At 49.3% G+C, this 17375-nt stretch overlaps 5 protein-coding genes across 5 annotated transcripts; 4 read left to right on the top strand and 1 right to left on the bottom strand.

Moving 5' to 3' along the window:
- Positions 1-172: 172 nt before the first annotated feature.
- On the top strand, positions 173-2312 carry SERLADRAFT_414997 (uncharacterized protein; the record flags this gene model as incomplete). Its single annotated transcript, XM_007317445.1, has 6 exons — positions 173-1075; positions 1133-1306; positions 1361-1507; positions 1572-1639; positions 1694-1843; positions 1897-2312. 6 exons carry the CDS (start codon positions 242-244, stop codon positions 1961-1963), a joined length of 1440 nt encoding a protein of 479 aa, XP_007317507.1.
- A 1926-nt stretch (positions 2313-4238) lies between these two features.
- On the top strand, positions 4239-5157 carry SERLADRAFT_465455 (uncharacterized protein; the record flags this gene model as incomplete). The annotated part of the gene is made up of 1 exon (XM_007317444.1): positions 4239-5157. One exon carries the CDS (start codon positions 4923-4925, stop codon positions 5154-5156), a length of 234 nt encoding a protein of 77 aa, XP_007317506.1.
- A 299-nt stretch (positions 5158-5456) lies between these two features.
- On the top strand, positions 5457-8713 carry SERLADRAFT_414996 (uncharacterized protein; the record flags this gene model as incomplete). Its single annotated transcript, XM_007317443.1, has 16 exons — positions 5457-5557; positions 5604-5766; positions 5815-5865; positions 5921-6111; positions 6166-6225; positions 6280-6571; positions 6632-6658; positions 6734-7072; positions 7144-7321; positions 7380-7437; positions 7490-7571; positions 7633-7842; positions 7898-8013; positions 8068-8216; positions 8271-8311; positions 8367-8713. 16 exons carry the CDS (start codon positions 5493-5495, stop codon positions 8451-8453), a joined length of 2109 nt encoding a protein of 702 aa, XP_007317505.1.
- A 2797-nt stretch (positions 8714-11510) lies between these two features.
- On the top strand, positions 11511-14135 carry SERLADRAFT_465447 (uncharacterized protein; the record flags this gene model as incomplete). Its single annotated transcript, XM_007317442.1, has 6 exons — positions 11511-12109; positions 12167-12590; positions 12646-12952; positions 13054-13075; positions 13150-13278; positions 13344-14135. 4 exons carry the CDS (start codon positions 12587-12589, stop codon positions 13273-13275), a joined length of 459 nt encoding a protein of 152 aa, XP_007317504.1.
- A 233-nt stretch (positions 14136-14368) lies between these two features.
- Positions 14369-16859, bottom strand: SERLADRAFT_414994 (uncharacterized protein; the record flags this gene model as incomplete). Its single annotated transcript, XM_007317441.1, has 2 exons — positions 14369-16455; positions 16512-16859. 2 exons carry the CDS (start codon positions 16801-16803, stop codon positions 14903-14905), a joined length of 1845 nt encoding a protein of 614 aa, XP_007317503.1.
- Positions 16860-17375: the final 516 nt, after the last annotated feature.

The raw sequence follows: 17375 nt of genomic DNA, 5'->3' as shown, positions 1-17375 counted from the left end.
GACACTGACGAGATTCGAACTCGCGAGGTTTCCCATCACGGTTTGGCTCTAGACCTAAACGTGACGCCGTAACCACTTGGCTACAGTGCCATGTAAAAGAGACTGACGACGCGATCTTTGTCCGCAATAAGTGGTTATCATCGATCGGTTTTCAATGCACGGCAGTTTCCATGAAATGAGCGCTGGTGCGCCTTCACACTGAGAGCGGTGGGCATTGGGCATAGACACGTCGTTCATTACAATGCAATCGTCGCACTCGCGCCCTATTGGGCCTCGCAGCAATCCGCGTTCGCAGTCTCCAGCTCCCCCAGCTCTGGGAGGAACTCGTCCTCTTCAGATTCGTAAAGTATCTAACGATCCATCTCCATCTCCATCGTTGCATCCCCCATCCCCACCATTACCGTCCTTGTCTTCCTCTCCAGTGCCATCGCGACCTCACCTTCCGGGTCTTTCTTTGCCACGACCCAATGGCTCAAAACCTCTTTTACGCCTTCCCATGGCAGGCGCGTACGGCGCATCTTACTATCAGGGACCACCCACTATTCCTCTGGAGTTGAACTCAGAAAACCCTGGAGTCCTTACTGTGCGACCGGAGACGGTTGCCCAGACACCTAAGCCAAATGAAGCAGAAAAACCAGACAACAGCATCGCACAGCTGGTTGCCGTCTTCGACAAGGCATCCCTCGACACATATTCTGCTAACGAGGAATCAGTGGCTTATGGTGCTACAAAGTGGTCAGACGGCGTCCTCGAAGAACTTGACCGGCTAGGAGAGGGCCAGGGTGGTGCAGTCCATAAGGTTAGAGACAAGCGCAGCAATTTCATTATGGCAAGAAAGACAATCACCACGAGAGAGGCGCCTCTCAAGCAGCTCGAACGTGAACTGTTCATTTCGTCTACCACGAAGCATGTCAATATCATCCGCTTCTATGGCGCTTACATGTCGCCTTCATCGAGCGAGGTTAAAGTTGTAATGGAATATTGCCCGGGGAAAAGTTTGGAGGCGGTCGGCAAACGTATCAAAGACCGAGGAGGGAGGATAAGCGAAAAGGTGGCAGGACGCCTGGCCGAAGGGGTGATTCCTTTATCAAAGTCGTGTCTTGATTATCATCTCATTTATGTGTTTTTTTAGGTACTCCAAGGCCTTGCCTATCTGTACAGCCTGAAGACTATTCACAGGGATATCAAGCCGTCAAATATTCTCCTTACTGGCGAGGGTATCGTAAAACTATGTGATTTTGGTGTTTCTGGGGAACTCGTTCGATCCCTGGCCGGAACTTTCACGGGGACAAGCTTTTACATGGCTGTCAGTAGCTCAGTATACACTTTGCCTATTGCTTTTCCTCACGATGTTTTGTAGCCCGAACGTATCAGCGGCAAGGAGTACAGTATACGTGCCGACGTTTGGTCTACGGGTATTACGCTATTGGAACTAGTGCAAAACCGCTACCCCTTCCCTGATGACCTGACTCCGATTGAATTACTGGTCCACATCACTACTGGAGAGGTCGGTTCACTAATTATCTACGCGATATTAAAATCTTGCTGAAGCATTATGTCCGCTAAATCAGCCTCCTCAACTCACCGACGAAGCGGATGTCAGATGGAGCAATGACATGAAGGATTTCATCAAGCAGACGTAAGTAGTAACCCTCTTCCTGCGTGCATGACCTACTGAAAGACACGGTCTTAGTTTGATCGTCGATGATCATGTTCGCCCCCCGCCTAAAGAGATGTTAACACACCCTTGGGTGACCAACATCATGAAGCAGGAAGTACCGATGGCACGGTGGATCGGTGAAGTTTGGGGCTGGCCTAGACCCCAAAATCGTGCCAAAGAAGCGTTAGTATCATTGCCGCATAACTGATTATACCTTACTCACTCACTATACACAGCTCTCGGCCAGGCTCAAGTCGGGGAGTAGGCACCCCGCCTCCTAGAGTTAACGGATCTGAGAATTAGTGAAGAAGTTGAATGTAAGAACATAAATCTGCTCGCCAATCTGTCCGCGTTGCACATCTCTGTATCACCAAATATTTCCCTTCTTTTCTTGTTGGTCTTTTTTCCCGATTATTTTTCCGTCGAATTTCCCCCATGTCTTGTCGATTTCTCCTTCTTTTTTTCTTTTTTCTTTCTTCTTGCATACGTACCACATACAGCACATATACAGCTTCCAGATATCCAAAAATCGCACTCAAATGGAACGGACAGTTCGATATAGGCCAATGTTTCAATGTTGATAGTTCCCTAGTAATGAAACAGAACGTTTTGTGAGCCACTTGTGCGCCGTGGTGGCACGATTGAGCTGCTTCTCTTCGTGATGTGCCGTGTAGCCGCTGTCTCGCAGAAATTTAGATATTATAATTATGCCGCAACCACTACTCGTCTTGGTCAAATGGATTTGCCTACGTGTAAGTCCCGGACAGTACGGTGTATGAAGGTCGACCGCCGATCCGCTGAGTGAAACAGAAGTTGTTTTGACACGTAGGTGAACTGCAGCCACCTGTCAAGTTATATGGTTTACGTCAAGAAGCTCACATTTTCAAGTTCCATCAGTAACGTCTGTTAGTACCGTGAGGGCACGCTACCCGTACATGGTCACAACAGTTGGTTCCTTCATCAACACTTGATTGCTTCATGCGGCAGGGATACGACCCTGCTCCTTTGCGCAGCTACGAAGGAGCAACGAACCTGACAAAGTGGGTAAATTTTCCACTGTTTTACTGTAATTTGCTGACTTATATCTTCCAAAAGGCTCAAGTCTGCCGAAGCAGAACACAAAGATGTTGATGGGATTGTATATTTCGCCCTACGAAGGCAAACATGAGCTAGACTGGGTGACCAGGTAACATCCATCCGAATCGGCACCTGGATGATTGGATTAAGCCGGATGTTCTCTATCTGATTCCAACGGTCTAGGGATCTATTGGCACGGGAGCACAAGGGCCTCTTGTTAGCACGGGACCGGTGGTCAACAAAGTCTGCGTCCGTCGTCGCTTGTGCAGCTGAGTGAGACTCGAACCCACAATTAGGATGCCGACCTTGCCATCAAAAGAGGTTCGCGGGAGCGCTTAGAGCGCTCGAGAGATCAACGCCCCCTTAAAGGACATGCCGCAGAACCATAACCTACGCGCGGTATGAGGGACTCGAAGCGAGCCTTTTCTCATCCAACGGACGATCCTGCAGATGGCAATCTTGAGCAAAAACTATGTACTAGCGAGGTACGCGGAACGCTTATGCGGGATCTGCGTCCTCAAAAGACACGTCAGTCGTGAACGTTGAACTGTGGTAAGGTTCATGATCCTGGGCCCACTGCTGACACAATTGGAGACCTTTGATGCCATGGCACCATAAATCCCTCGAAATCAGATAACCTATGCCTACGCCGGCGGACTTTGGCAGGGACTAGAATCAAGGTCAGTGCAAGTCTGACTATTGTTGCTCACGCCTCCAGCAGTCGACTGCATGGAGCTTTCCCCGTATGTCTATGTGCTAGCAGGGCACCCAGGCTTGGTGGCGCCTCGAGGCACTGTTCATGATGAAGATGATAATGAAGTGTCGAGATTTCGGCGTGCGGCTTCCTCCACCGGTAACAGACAGGGCGACATGCTGAAGTTGGTGTGATTTGCCGAGGCTTTGGGCCGCCGTCTAATGGCGGCAGTTGCGGTAGTCTATGTTTCCGCAGGGGAAGATTCGAGGTTCCATGAACTTCGGAAAGAGCTTATCAATACTGTGGGATGTTAATCATCTCCTTTGGCCCCCAAAGGCGTCTTCGAGCTCCATCCCACTGTGATAGATGCCAATCAGGAGCCGGGCCGAGCTTTTTGTCATACCAACAGGGCCTGACTCAAAAAAAAAGACCCTGTTGCAGACATGGTGAAACAAAGATGGGATGATGAATATTCGGTCCGATTGCAGGCTGATGAGCAGCGCTGATGTCTCAAATGGTCTTTTCGGTGGGGTCAGATGATAGGATAGATAGATGATAGCAGGCTTGTGTTACTGCAGATGGGCTAGTCTCAGTGGCAGAGAGGGCGCTGATAACGTCCGTTTGACAGCTTTTGTTTAGGGCCTTTGTTTTCCGTCACTTTCTGATTTAACTCTCGGTACCTTATATTTAGACCCAAAAGATCCTCGGCGTTGCAAACAGAACTCAGTTTTTGGCGTGATGGGGGGTATCAAGAATAGGCAATTTCTATTATTGTCGTAGGATGTAACCCGCCGTTATGAGATAGAGCACGGTAACGCTACGAGATATTCGGAGAGAGCCGGTGCAGGAGAAAGAATGGCTGGGATAAAATGAGGAATACTGATATGCCGTGACGAAAGAGAAACGGTATGCGATTTGACGTACAGTAGATGGAGTGGTAGTGTGAGTGTGGGCAGGTGAAGGAGGTGAGGGATTCCACAACGAGTGATTCTGATATATCATAGGGTGTAAAGCACATGTAGTGTGACTTGTCATATAATAAGATTGCCATGTGTCAATGGAACGTGTTGTATTATAAGGTAGGACGAATTCGAAAAAAGAGAAACCGCCCGAATCTGATTGCGGCCATCATTAGGTAGTACGCCACAGAAGTTGTGGAAGGATGATGTTAATGGTGTTAAAACGCAAAGGCAGGGTGGGGGTCTGCAAGATGGGAAAGGAACGACGGTGGTGTCGAGGTATGTACTGCCTTGATGTCAGTTGAAAGGAAATTACGTTGGGGGAGTTCGTTATGACGAGGGTGTGGAAATGCCGCGGGTGGGTGGAGATTAGAGATAAAAAATACACGGTAGAGAAGGGAAAGTGTACGTTGAAGGGTGATGGTGGGGCGCGTCGGGCTGCGGACTGGGTGGATGACCATATGCAGGGCAAGTTACGGTATTATGTAGAATCAGATTGGGTGAAGGTCGAGTTCACGGGCGCGTGATAGACATGGGGCGTCACGGGAGCGGTGTCGAGATTAATAGAGCTATCGATATGGAGGAGTTGATTATCAGCCATCAGAGGAGGGACGGACGGCGACGGGGGACTCCTTCCCGATATGGAGTACGCATCAATGAGGGCGGAGGAGCACAGGGGCATGGCCGGGATAGGCAGGTGATCTGCGAATATAATAGATATTATCTGTCGGTCGGTGCCTATGCATTTGGGGCGGGATCATGGTGAATTTGTGGTGCGGCTACAGTGGTTGCAGTGCAGGACGCACGAGGGTGAGCTGCGAGTGGAATTGTGTGCTGATTTCCCACCTATTTAGAAGACAAGAAAAGAAAAGTGATGCGGAAGTGATGCTGTGGAAATAAATTAATAAACCCCCACCTTCCGTATAGGAAATGTTATGGCAGAGCTGAAAATGCATTTGTTACAACACAGCGCGACCCTTAGATCTGGATTTAGTGATCTAACCCGATATCCGGACCCGTAACAATGGTGTCGTCTCCGTCCATTTTCCACCCTTGCACCTTCCCTGCTTCCTCCTAGCACCATTACACCTCTATAAAAACGATGTCTCCCCACCTCGACGATCGTTTACCTCCCATCCAAGATAACATGGCAGACAGCATCCCCTAGTCAGTTCTCCCTTTCTCACCTGTCTTCCTTTCTGACCTCTTCCAGCCCAGCACAAAGTGCCTACATCCCTCCAGCCTACTACCCCCCTCCCCAGGGCCACGTCCATGTCGTCGCACCCCAACAGCGCCAGGACTCTCAGCAGAGAAAGCGTCCAAAGTACACCCGCAGCAAAACAGGTTGTCTCACATGCCGCGTAAAAAAAATAAAGGTCCCCCATTTCTCCTCTCCCTCCCCCCATTCACTCACCCTCCCCCAGTGTGACGAAACAAAACCAAACTGCATGCGATGTACCCATGGCCAGCGAGACGTACGCCCTCCCGCCTCATTTCTCTCTCAGCTGTCTCTACTCACGCTCATCCCAGTGTACGTGGCCAGAAGGCGTCCCTGCTCGCAAGAAAGCTACCCCTCGCAAGGACAGTGTCGATGGTCACCCGTCAAACGCGGAGTCTTCGGGTTTATCGGAGGCTTCTACTCCACCAACCCGCGACAACACACCTCCAAGACGAGGTCCTGTCGACTATGGAATCCCGCCCATGATGGCTCGTCGCCACAGGTAGCTGCCACGCGTCTGATATAGCTCCAACACCCCCATTAACGCCTTTTCTAGTGAACCGTACACTCAAGGCCCTCCGATAGGCTCGGAGCCAGACATGTCACGTCGCCAAATGTGGGTGTCCGGTCTAGCCCATCCTGGCCCGTCTATACTTACTTTTTCGTGCAGTCCACAGCAAGGATACCCTATGCAGCTCCAGCACCACCAGCAAAACCAAAACACGCATCCTAATAACGTTCTCTCTGTAATACCTGAAATGTCAGCATACCCACCTACACAGCAGCCGCGATACGAATCTGCCTATACCAATCCACCTTTGCATTCTCATTCTTCTCACTCTTCTCGGATTCAACCTAATCAGCATACCCTCGGAATTCGTTCAATGGCACATCCCCCTCCCCTCCATCACTGGAACACTAACCCGTCCATGGTCTCCAACGTGGATCCTCTTGAACCATACGTAGGTGGCCCTTCAAAACTACGTTTACAAGACCACTTAGCGCAGTATTGTTTTGCATAGTTTTCTACTGTCCAGGAGAGGAACTTGGTGGGGCACTCTTCGTCTAATGATCAACATGCTAGATACCAATGAGAATGATGATATTTTATGTTCTCTTCAAAGATCCGTCATTACTGCGATAATTCCTTGAGCTTCATAATGGCCATCCCATCTGAGAACCCAATTGTCGCTGCTAATCTCCCTCTGATATTCAACCACCCTCCCGGGTCTGATACTTCTGCTGAAGCCTTGCGCATGGCTTTATTGGGTGTTGCGGCCATCCACCGATCATTCTTGCTCTCCCAGAGCGGCGTCAACCAAGGTTCCGCTGAAGAGATGCTTCAACTGGGTCATTCATTCCGAATGAACTCAAAGCAACTGCTTGCCAAAGCCTGTGCAACTATGGAGGGTGCTCAGAGTGATGCCTCGCTGGCTACGTCTATGGCCATAGCATTGATGGACGTGAGTGATTTAAGTTTTTGAGTCTATCTGTCTGTGTTCAGAATTGAGTACCGCCCCCCCTCCCCCTTCAGATTTTCTCGGGTGGTCGAAATTGGTCCAAAAACATGGATTTGGCGAAAACGTTAGTCAGAATTAGAGGCGGTCCAACTTCACTCCTTGCCAGCAGTTTCAATATGAAGTCAGGTTCGCCGGACCAGATCGCAAGAACGAGACTGCTTCTCGAGATACTGGCTGTTTATGACGTGGCCGGTAAATTCGATCGAATTGCCTACCTCGCATAGATTTCTCACTCCTATCAATCCCACAGCGTGCTTGGCGAATGGCGAAGCACCAACTGTCCTGAATTCGACTTCGAATAGCTGGTGGTGAGCTTCTTTTTGACGTTATGCTGTGGTGCTTCTCCAACAGGTTGTGTAGGCTAGATGAGTCACAGGCGAATTTTTCATACGTAGAGCAGGTGTTTGGCATGTCACGAGCTTTCATTCCTGTTCTCGCAGAAGTACGTATTAGGAAATACTCCGCAGGCTTGGCTTGGCTCATGGCACACGCTCTCAATACAGATCACCTCGTTTGTTTCTCGTGTTCTTCACGGAACCGCGCGGATCTCTGAAGTTATCGGCGAGGGCAGTAGCAGCAGCAGTAGCATCGAGGCGGATACAACAGCACAGTGTCATGAGTACTACAGCCAGCTAGAGAATTGGGTGGATCCACGGGTGGACGCTCCACCTCGTGTCCACAGGGGAAACCGTATGTACCAGAAAGCCGCCCAAGTTGGTTACGAGATGTCTATATTTGACGGCACACGACTGATTATCACTCGGATAGATTCTCTTGCTCCGAGATGTACTTCACGCCTCGCCTGTGGACCCTTTAGTGCAGGCGTGTACAGACACGATATTAACTCTCGCTTTAGAATGCACATCTCAGAAAATGGGGGTCGAGTACGTCATCTTCCAGAACCCTCTTAATGCGTGCCCAACTCTCTTCTTCTATAGCTTGATTTGGCCCGTCATCATCGCCGCTTCTCATACATATGGCTCTAATCGCACGAGGGTAGCGCAAGTTTTCGAGGCCTTCAGGTTCGTCCAATCGCTGATCTATTCTTATGAGGTACTAAAACCCCTTATTTGTCATAGGACACAATGTGAGCATCCTTAACAACGTGTCTTAGTATGTAACATGACTTATCTACCCACAGGCTGTTATGAAATCGAAACGTCCGAACAGATTGTGCTTCAAGTAAGCCTTTTGTCATCACCATTGCCCCTTTTCACTTTAACTGAACTTCTTTCAGGTTTGGAAACGATTAGACCAGGGTTTGCCTGGTGCTGATTGGCGGACGGTCATGAAAGATTCGGACTTGAAGGTCCTTATTGTATAGTTATTTTATATTATCTGTGACCAGTCTCCTTTTCTTTTTCGTTCATTTTCGTTCATTTTTCATTTCATCCTCAAACGGTGTACAGATAGCCCTCCCTTCTTTTCCCCCTCGGAAATAGACTGTACTAATAGCTAACTCTGATCTACTTATATTTAATTACCACTGACACAGTCCTATGCATGTTTAGCTCTGCGCACATTGCTTTGGTGTTCATTCTGCAATAGCCTTTCATGAATATAGAAATAGCATGTTGATTATCCAACAGTCCCTAGATAAGAAAGTCATGCGCGGATCAGTGTGTGTAACATCAATCAGGTCGTAAGTATCACTTGGCTGTGATCAACGTTCATGGATGCAAGTGTATGTTGGCAAGCTGTGCGTGTCATTATCTCAAAAGGATAATAGGTCCCTATCATTCCATACTAGTGGTAGACATGTCACGCGGTCATGATTTTCGAGAGATAAATTTCCCAGACTTTTCAAGTCCCATCGATGGGATGCTACAGTGCAAGTGCCATGGCGCCAAATCTTTTGGCAGTGCACTAAAAGACGCCACGCAACGAAAAGGGGAAATCATGTATGCTTAAGGATGTGATTTGCTGGCCGGGAACTTGAAATGAGCGGTTTGATCGTCGTAACAGCCCCCAGTAACAAGAGCAAAAAAAATAAAACAGTTGATACAGTCACTGCAAGCCTAAATCCGTTCAGTGACCGGACCTATATGGTTATAAAAAGAAATACCGACATGAGTATTTCAAACAGAAAGGTACTGATTAGAACAATGGCTGCATTACTTCGATTTGGAAGAGTGTTTACGCCGTGAGTATCATGATTATCGATGCGGCCAGGTCACTGGGTTGGGTGGGCAAGTATAGGATAGATTAGAGAAGGTATGTCTCCAATTTCAGGCTACGAACGGCCACGCCAATCCACCCTGCCAAATATGCTCGAGGAACACGCATGGGTTCTAAACTGAATAGCCCACTCTTGTCCATCATGTCAGCCCCCACCCACCCAAGAGCACCCGGACGGATAGCTTTTACACAGTTGAGGGGATCTGGGATGATATCCAGACCATCTGATAGGTGGATGTCCGATCTTTCATGAATCAAAAAGATGGAGGGCTGTTCGATCGATTTATATGTACCATGTGCGATTATTAGAAACCGAGGACGTTCTAGTGCACGGCTAATAAGTGATCGTGGAGACGAAACGCTCATCCTCCGAATCGTACCCTCTTAGTCGTCTTCTGACTCGGAATCCGTGCATTTAACAGCTGCAGGCTGCGCCAATTAGCCCCGGAAACAATTACATATCGGTGCGTGTAGTAAAGCACCTGCTCAATTTAAATAATAATAAAAATGCGTAAAAGGGCGCGCGAGCTAATAGATGAGCCCCTTTTGAAATGCAGAGAGGAAAGACCTGTACAAAAATACGTTAAAACGATTACATGTTATTATTCTTCTAGACAGAAGTTAGTCACTTCCGGCGCACCGAGGAACAGGCTGGTTGAGGGGGGTGTAGACACGACTAATTGGCAAGGCCAATTCTGATCACTGGGCTGGTCTTGGCCTGTCCAGTTGAGAAATTACCCTGGCATCAGCTTCGTGATTATAATTTCGTCGCTATGTACTCAGCGAGGAAATGCGGCACACACCTCAAAGTCACGGCGGCCTTGGTGGTGCAACGTCATATCAAAAAATGTGGAGTACAAAATTGGATGTGAAACGGACAGTTTTGGACAAGCTCATGTCGCCGTGACGAAGAATATCTTGGCGAGGCGACGCACACCACACGAATTCGATATTTTTTTTAATGCAGCACAGCAGGTGCCAGGTGAATATCGTAAAGCAAGTCCTCGATTTAAAGGGGGGGCAGATCTATGATGTAAAAATCAACATTGCCAACGTGGAATGTCACTCTGACAGAATACTTCAAATCGGAAAGCTGAATAACATGAGAAACACCATGTACTTTGAGTCTTCAGCTTGCTACAGCGTAAGTCGAGCGATCCAGCTTGAATAGGAACGTTGGCCTCAAATATAAGATTATGACATGCACTTCAAGATTCACGGAAAATCGCGGGAGAAGCACCGTGGATAGAATAGATATAACCAAATTTGCTCTCATGACTAGAATTTTGCGTGTATATTCATTTTCTTTTCTTTACTATGCCATTACGGCACTGTCTCTGGCCCATCAGAAGACTACATGGAAGGTCATCTGAATAGTTTAGAATGAGAAGGCGCTAGGTCTTAACAAAGTTGGTTAGTACTTGAGAGAGTATCGTTATCAAAAAGGGGGAGAAGAATTCAATTTCATGATGGCCGCACCTGTTTTCGACCATGTTCTGGTCATTTATTCGTGCTGCTGGGATATTAGTTCCCCGCAATATCACACCAAGATAACAACAAAACATGCAGATAACATGCACAGAAACGGCATCTCAAGTACACGAACCTTGTTTCTCCAGGGCCGGTGGCAGGTAACATCGCCGATGCTGCCTGAAGGGAGATGCCGAGCGCCATGGCCTTATGACAGATGATTGGTTGTAGGATGTACCGTAGAACCTCATGGGTATTAAGAAAGAGCTTGACCTAGTGTTGAGCGGGGTAAAGACGCTCTTGCAGTGATCAAATGAAGAGCCTGAGTTAACGGCGTGGTCTTTGTGGCGTATTTTCGGTGATTGCAGCGGCCGTTTGAGACAAGGCCGACGATCAACTACGACCAGAGCTCTCTTCACTCAAAGTCAGGCTAAAACTTATGGATAAGACGCTATATCCGCCTCCATCTTCACCGTGTCGGAGACTTGATTGACATATTGGGGGTAGAATCAAATAGTGACAGTTGCTATTTGATCATACTCGACGTAAGGCCGTCCCATCTGAGTTTGCGCGGGTTTTGGACTTTTGTGAGAGCAATGCTGAATCAATACTGTAACTGTTAGGTGAGCTCGGATTCCCCGTACATGAGGCAAACACACTACTCGCCTTCTATCAAATGTGTTGTGAAGGTTGTCATTGATGGGAACAATACAGCCGGTGGTACGAAAGCCCCGATGAAGTGAAGGATGTTCATGACAGTAGCGCCCATTCGTGGATGGTCATTGAAGACCCACTGAATAAATCCACGGAAAATTGAATATCCAACATCGGAGCAGTTCGGTAAAGTATTAAAAAAAACATGGCGGAAGCGTAGAATCTCTGCTGAAGCAGCGTTGCAGCCTTCTGTGCCCGCCGACGTTATGTGATATTAGCTCACGATCGCGACCTTCATGTCGTATTCCGCCCTTGCACGCAAATCGAGCGTACACGGTGTTCACGGAACATGGAGTAAACTCTTGAGGGTCGGCCTGACATGTGGCAGTATTCGGATGGAGCAGGAACCCCCCAAGTGATTTTACAACAGAAGGTAAGCCACAGAAAACTGCCCTAATGTCATCATCACAGCAACTGACGTTCACCGGAATAAATCGACAGACAGATTGTGGAATGTAGAAGGAGCCAAAAGAGGGGTGCGTGGTTGTCTCCCCGTCGTTTTTACGCACTTCTGGTTTTTCCTTCGTGCCATGGCGGCTCGCCCGGCCCACCGGTCAATTTTTTTACTGTACCTTGACCCACTGTGCTGTTTCTTTTCCATTCATATGGCCATGAAAAGTAAGCGTAAAATGATTCGATGGACAGCCTTATCGTTCGTTGACAAGACCTGTATAGATATTTAGTGATCGCAACCCTGCACAGTATTAGTAGCGGGTCAATCAAACCTGTTTCGACTCATCGAAGCTGGCAACGACGGCGCAACTACTGGAAATGCATGCATTTTAGCTCACGATCTGCCATCGTCGTCATGAACTGTAGCTCACCCCCAGAAACATCACGAGCTCATCGCCATAGGCTATAGCTGTCGTTTCGTTCCCTCCAATCTACATGGTTTCATTGGCAAGCAACGGCGACTAAAACATATCGGGTGTGAACGTGAACGCCGCTTTACGTAATCGACCCGCAGTCGAAAGATTAGATTAGATTTCACACTCCAAGCCTCCACACATCGTGACTATAGTTACAGCCTTGTTGGGGTGAAAGCCTTTTGCAGAACACCTTCAAACCACATTACTGTCCACAGCTATCAATATAATGGGTGAGGCTGCTTCATTCATTCATATAGATCACAGGACTCAACATCGCATTCACAGCCTCTGAAGAGGAAGTCAACCTCGTCGCAGCGCACGCTCCACACGAGAAAGCCATCGAGGCCTTCAACCACGTCCTCCACACCATCAAACACGACCTCATCAAGACCCGGCACGATTGGGACAAGCACGACCCCAGGACGTTCCTGCGCGTCAAAGACCTGAGCGATGCCCAGCTCACGCACTTTAGCGTCGAAAACGACCTGATCGAGATACGTACCGGTGCAGTCAGCTATGGGACGATCATCCTGGGAAAGATCAGAATCCCAGCTGTCAATGATGCTGAGGGCCAGGGCTTCGTTCATGTCAGGTGTGTACAACGACCACCCTTCTTCCCCCGGGGGCCCCCCTATCATCACCATCCATACTCAGCCTGACACTGACGCTCTTGCTTATCGTGCCGTCTTCCAGGATACATGATCCCCCAAACAGGGTAAGTTTGATCTCTGTCTTTAATAGCGCCCCGGAAAGCGCTTCGCTGTCATACTTATATGTATAAGTGATTAGGGAGAAGAGGATGTGACGTTCCACTCTCTTCACATTGCAGAAGCTGGGTTAGATGCGGATGGTCACCCGCATATCTGGAAGGCCATTCAGCGGGCTGACGATCCACTCGCCTTCTTCAATATCTGATCGGTGGGGCCCTCGAAACCAAACAACCCCCCATTCATGAACTCATCAACCCATCCACCCTTTCGCAGGTTCGCAATTTCGGAGTGCAGATTCGGGGACCACGGTAGAAGGCGCGGAAGATGCATATGATGCGATATAGGAATACGTGAATACGATAAGCTAGTAAAGACTGATTGTACGATATAGCCACTCGACCTCGGCGGATCTATCTGGAAAAAATCGCGTTATCTGTCTATTGACTGCAATCTGTAAATCACCGAGAGTTCAGATATCCTCCTACCTCCCCCCAATCTCACATCGCCATCATCTCACATTAGGTCCACCATCGTCATGGCTCTATGAGATCCAGCCATTGGCAACTCGCAACTATCCAATCTACGAATCATGATCCATAATGTCCTGTCATGATGGGCGCCCATCGGTTGTATTGTGCTAAATCCTAGTACTAGTACTGACATACTAGCACTTGGCCAGCGTCTCCAATGGACCACCCCATTGACAGTTTACACATCCTTCCAGAACCCATCCACTCGAAACATCATGATCCTTCGCTAATAGCCACTACCATCGACAACTTCCATCCATGCCATCTTGCCATCTTTTCCCCTCCCTTACCTAGTCATCCCAGCGCTCTCTCGAGCTCAGAACCCGCGCTCGCCATCTATGAGGCCCATATGAGGTCCGGTCACCTGCCACTGCCATCCTGTAAGCTGTCAAACAGGCCCCCCATCTCCCAGATACCCCACGCCTGTCACAGCCCCCCTGTACGGTAGCAGTTGCAGTACTAGTCTAGTAGCAGATGGAGTTCCTCGAGTCAGAGTCAGGGAGCAGTGAGCCACACAAAGGGAATGCGCCGAGTCACATCATAAGATATGCATAAATGCACATTTATCGGATCCGAGTTATTGTCCAGTATAATTATAACGAGTGACTAACAAAAAGTACCACATCATGATATCATGCCGTCATGCCGTCGGTTTTTTGTCCTTTGAGAATCCCCGGGGTACAGCCATGGAGTATCCCCGATTCACCGGAAAATGGAGATACTAGCGCCCCCATCCTATAACGAAACAACTTCAAGCGCCCAAAAAGCATTCTAGTGTCAGAGCAGATCATATTGAAAATCCAGCTAACACGCAAACGGCAGCCCAAAGGCAAATTCTATTGGGTATATACGCAAATCGTACATGGCAAAATGTGTACAAGGTAGAATTGAAAAGGGGATGAGAAAGTGAAAGAAAAGGAAAGAGGCGGGGCAAGAAAAGAGTTGTTAACACAGACTCCAAAAAAAAAATTGATCGTTCAATGATAGGTATGCAGACGCCCCCTGCACTCCCCCCAAGCAATTAAGAAAACGTACTCGGACACGCTCAGCAACCTAGGAAGAAAATAAAGATAGTCAAGTGCATTTTCACACGCACGAACGCACAAGTACAGATAAGAAACAATGAGATGAGAGAGCAAAAAAAAAAAAAAAAAAAATAGAGACGAGCAGAGGTGGAGAGCATAGGGCATAATTGGGCATAGTTGACGGCCAGTTTGACAAAATTGTGTCGATAACGAAATAAAAAAGCGGTTTGACCAGCGAATCAACTCGGCACGAGCAACGGTAACAGTAGCAGCAAGTTCAAGTTGTCCAAGACGAGGTGTGAAAGTTCATGTTGCCAGCAGCGCAAGGCATATCCTCAAACCGAGTGGAACCACCCAGAGGACCGTAGCACGGCACACCAGAAAGCGGATCAAGCATCGCATGCGGCGTCGGGTACATGTACGCACCGTGGGCCAGCGACATCACCTTGTCGTTCTGCACAGCAAAACTGGCGAACTGACCGGGAGGCGGCGTAGGTACGTCCATGAAACTCGACATCTGAATCGTCCGGTCTCCACCTGAGGAAGAAGACTCGGTCGACGCTGGCGAAAAACTTAGTTCGGGCGTTGGTGGGATGGGCGTCTTGTCGTCGCTGACACTTGACCCTGCGATACTTTCCATAGAGGAAACGAAAGAGGGCGCGGGGGATGGCAGCCATGAGGAGAGGCCCATAAGTGACATATTATTGCTGTTGTCTTGACCGAACAGCGACCCAGCCGGGAGGGTCGCATGTCGCCGAAGTCCAGCATTCATCCCATGCGTCGGCAGCGATACGCTATTCCGGTCATGCCAGGGCATACTGGCCAGTCTTTTGTCCAAGGTAAGTTGCTGCTGCAAGAATCTTTCCACATGCGGGGGCCTCGGAGCGAACGACAGCTCGCTCTCACTCTTGCATTTCGAAATTGGGCGTCTACTGGTGGTGGTGGGTTGCACTGCTGGCAATTTACCGACCCAGAGGCGCCATTCGAGAGCATCACCCAGTGCTCGTTCACAGCGTCCGATCTCACGGGGTGGTAGACCCGATAACTTCGCCCACGCGCGATTGGAATAACACCGATCTTGCATGAACTTTGAAGCGAGAATGAGGGACGCGAGGAACGTGCGGCGGGGACAGAGAAGCGGGGAGGGAAGGGGCGGGAGCGGCGCTAGCGGAGTGACGTTCTTCTGCTTGCTGGGGAATACCTGACTTGAGCCCATTCCAGGCTGTGAAGAGGACATATCCATATCGAAGCTTTGAGCAGCGAGCCTTACGGTGTCCATCATGTCGTCAAGACATGTTGCGGCATTGATAAAAGTAGTTGATGTTCCTTCGGAGGCAGCGCCGTCGTCGACGCTGACCTCACCTTGAATAATCCTATCATCCAATTCCGGTTCTCCTTGCACTCCGGTCCCCGATCTTTCTCGACAAACGAGCTCGGGGACCTTTGAGCGAATGGCCTCGATATAGCATAATGCGGTCTGTAAGACACTTCCTGAGGTGCGGGAACGACGAAGGACTTCGTGTACAAAGCCTCTCATGGGCACGAGGTTGCCTCGAGGAGGCTGCGCGCCCGAGGGGCATTCTGACGATCGAAGAGGACGAGGGCCGGATGGGAGGTGAGATAGAGGGGGAGGCGATATCGGAGATGGCTGTGTGGTAGGAGAGATGGGAGAAGGGAGCTGAATGTTTCGTGGATGGTATGCAATGGCGTGTTTTTGCGGTGTTGAAGCGATAGCGTCGGAGGGGCAGGTGATGGCAGGTCGAGAGGTGAGGAAGACAACAGGTACGTCTTGGGGGTGCCATATGTCGCACAGAGTTCTAACGGCTTGGTCTGAGGCACGGGGTGTGGAATGAGAAAAGTAGGATGAGGAATGAAGATGTACTAACCGACTAAACCAAGGGCGTATTTTGATTTTTGTGCGTCGCGGAGCTGGCACTCGCGAGAAGGCTGAGGGTGATACTGAGGAGCGGAGGGAAGCTGATCTGGGTCTTGGTATGAGGAAGGGTGGGGAGGGGGAGATGATGATACAGAAGAGGCGGGAGTGATGAGATAGGAAGTGGAAGGAGAAGAGCGAGAAGAAGATGATGGCTGGAGAGAGGCATGATAAGGCTGCCAACGAGATCTTGTACGAGTTGCGGGGGTGCCGCGGTGGGCGAGAGAATGAGATACGGCGTGCATGAAAGTACTGAGTGGAGCGCAAGGCAAGGAGGGGAGTGAGAGAGTAGAGTATAAAAAGCTTTAAAAAAACTGAAATGAAGAGATTACTTAAAGTACAGAGTAGGACGCATAGGTAAGCTTTAAGGTAGAGGTAGTCGAGACGGAAACGAGGCTGGAAGTGAGGCTGGAAGAGATGACAGATTTGCGGGACGGGTGGGACAATCGGGGGACTGTGTAGGAGCACATTGCGACTGGTGAGAGTCGGAAGGACGGCTAAAGTCTGATGACTTTAGATGTCCTTTGTGTGAAGGGTCTTAGCGCAAAAGCGAAAAGACTGTGGAGGTAAAAAAGAGGCGGTGGAGAGATAACAGGGCTTTGCGACGAGCAGATGATCAACGGCGATGGTGTTATATAGGGACGGGGCAGTGGAACGAGAGTCGTCTAGGAGTCACTGGGTGTCAGGGACTCCGGACAGTGCGGTCTGGGGGCGTGGGTGCAGTCTGCACAGGATGTGACTCGACCACTTACTCAGACGCCCCTGTCTTTCTCGCTGTCCCCGTAGCATGTACCACGCACTCGTACCCATCTTCCTT

Source organism: Serpula lacrymans, assembly GCF_000218685.1.
Source record: "Serpula lacrymans var. lacrymans S7.9 unplaced genomic scaffold SERLAscaffold_6, whole genome shotgun sequence".
Classification (NCBI taxonomy): domain Eukaryota; kingdom Fungi; phylum Basidiomycota; class Agaricomycetes; order Boletales; family Serpulaceae; genus Serpula; species Serpula lacrymans.
This window is presented reverse-complemented; position numbering and strand designations above follow the sequence as displayed.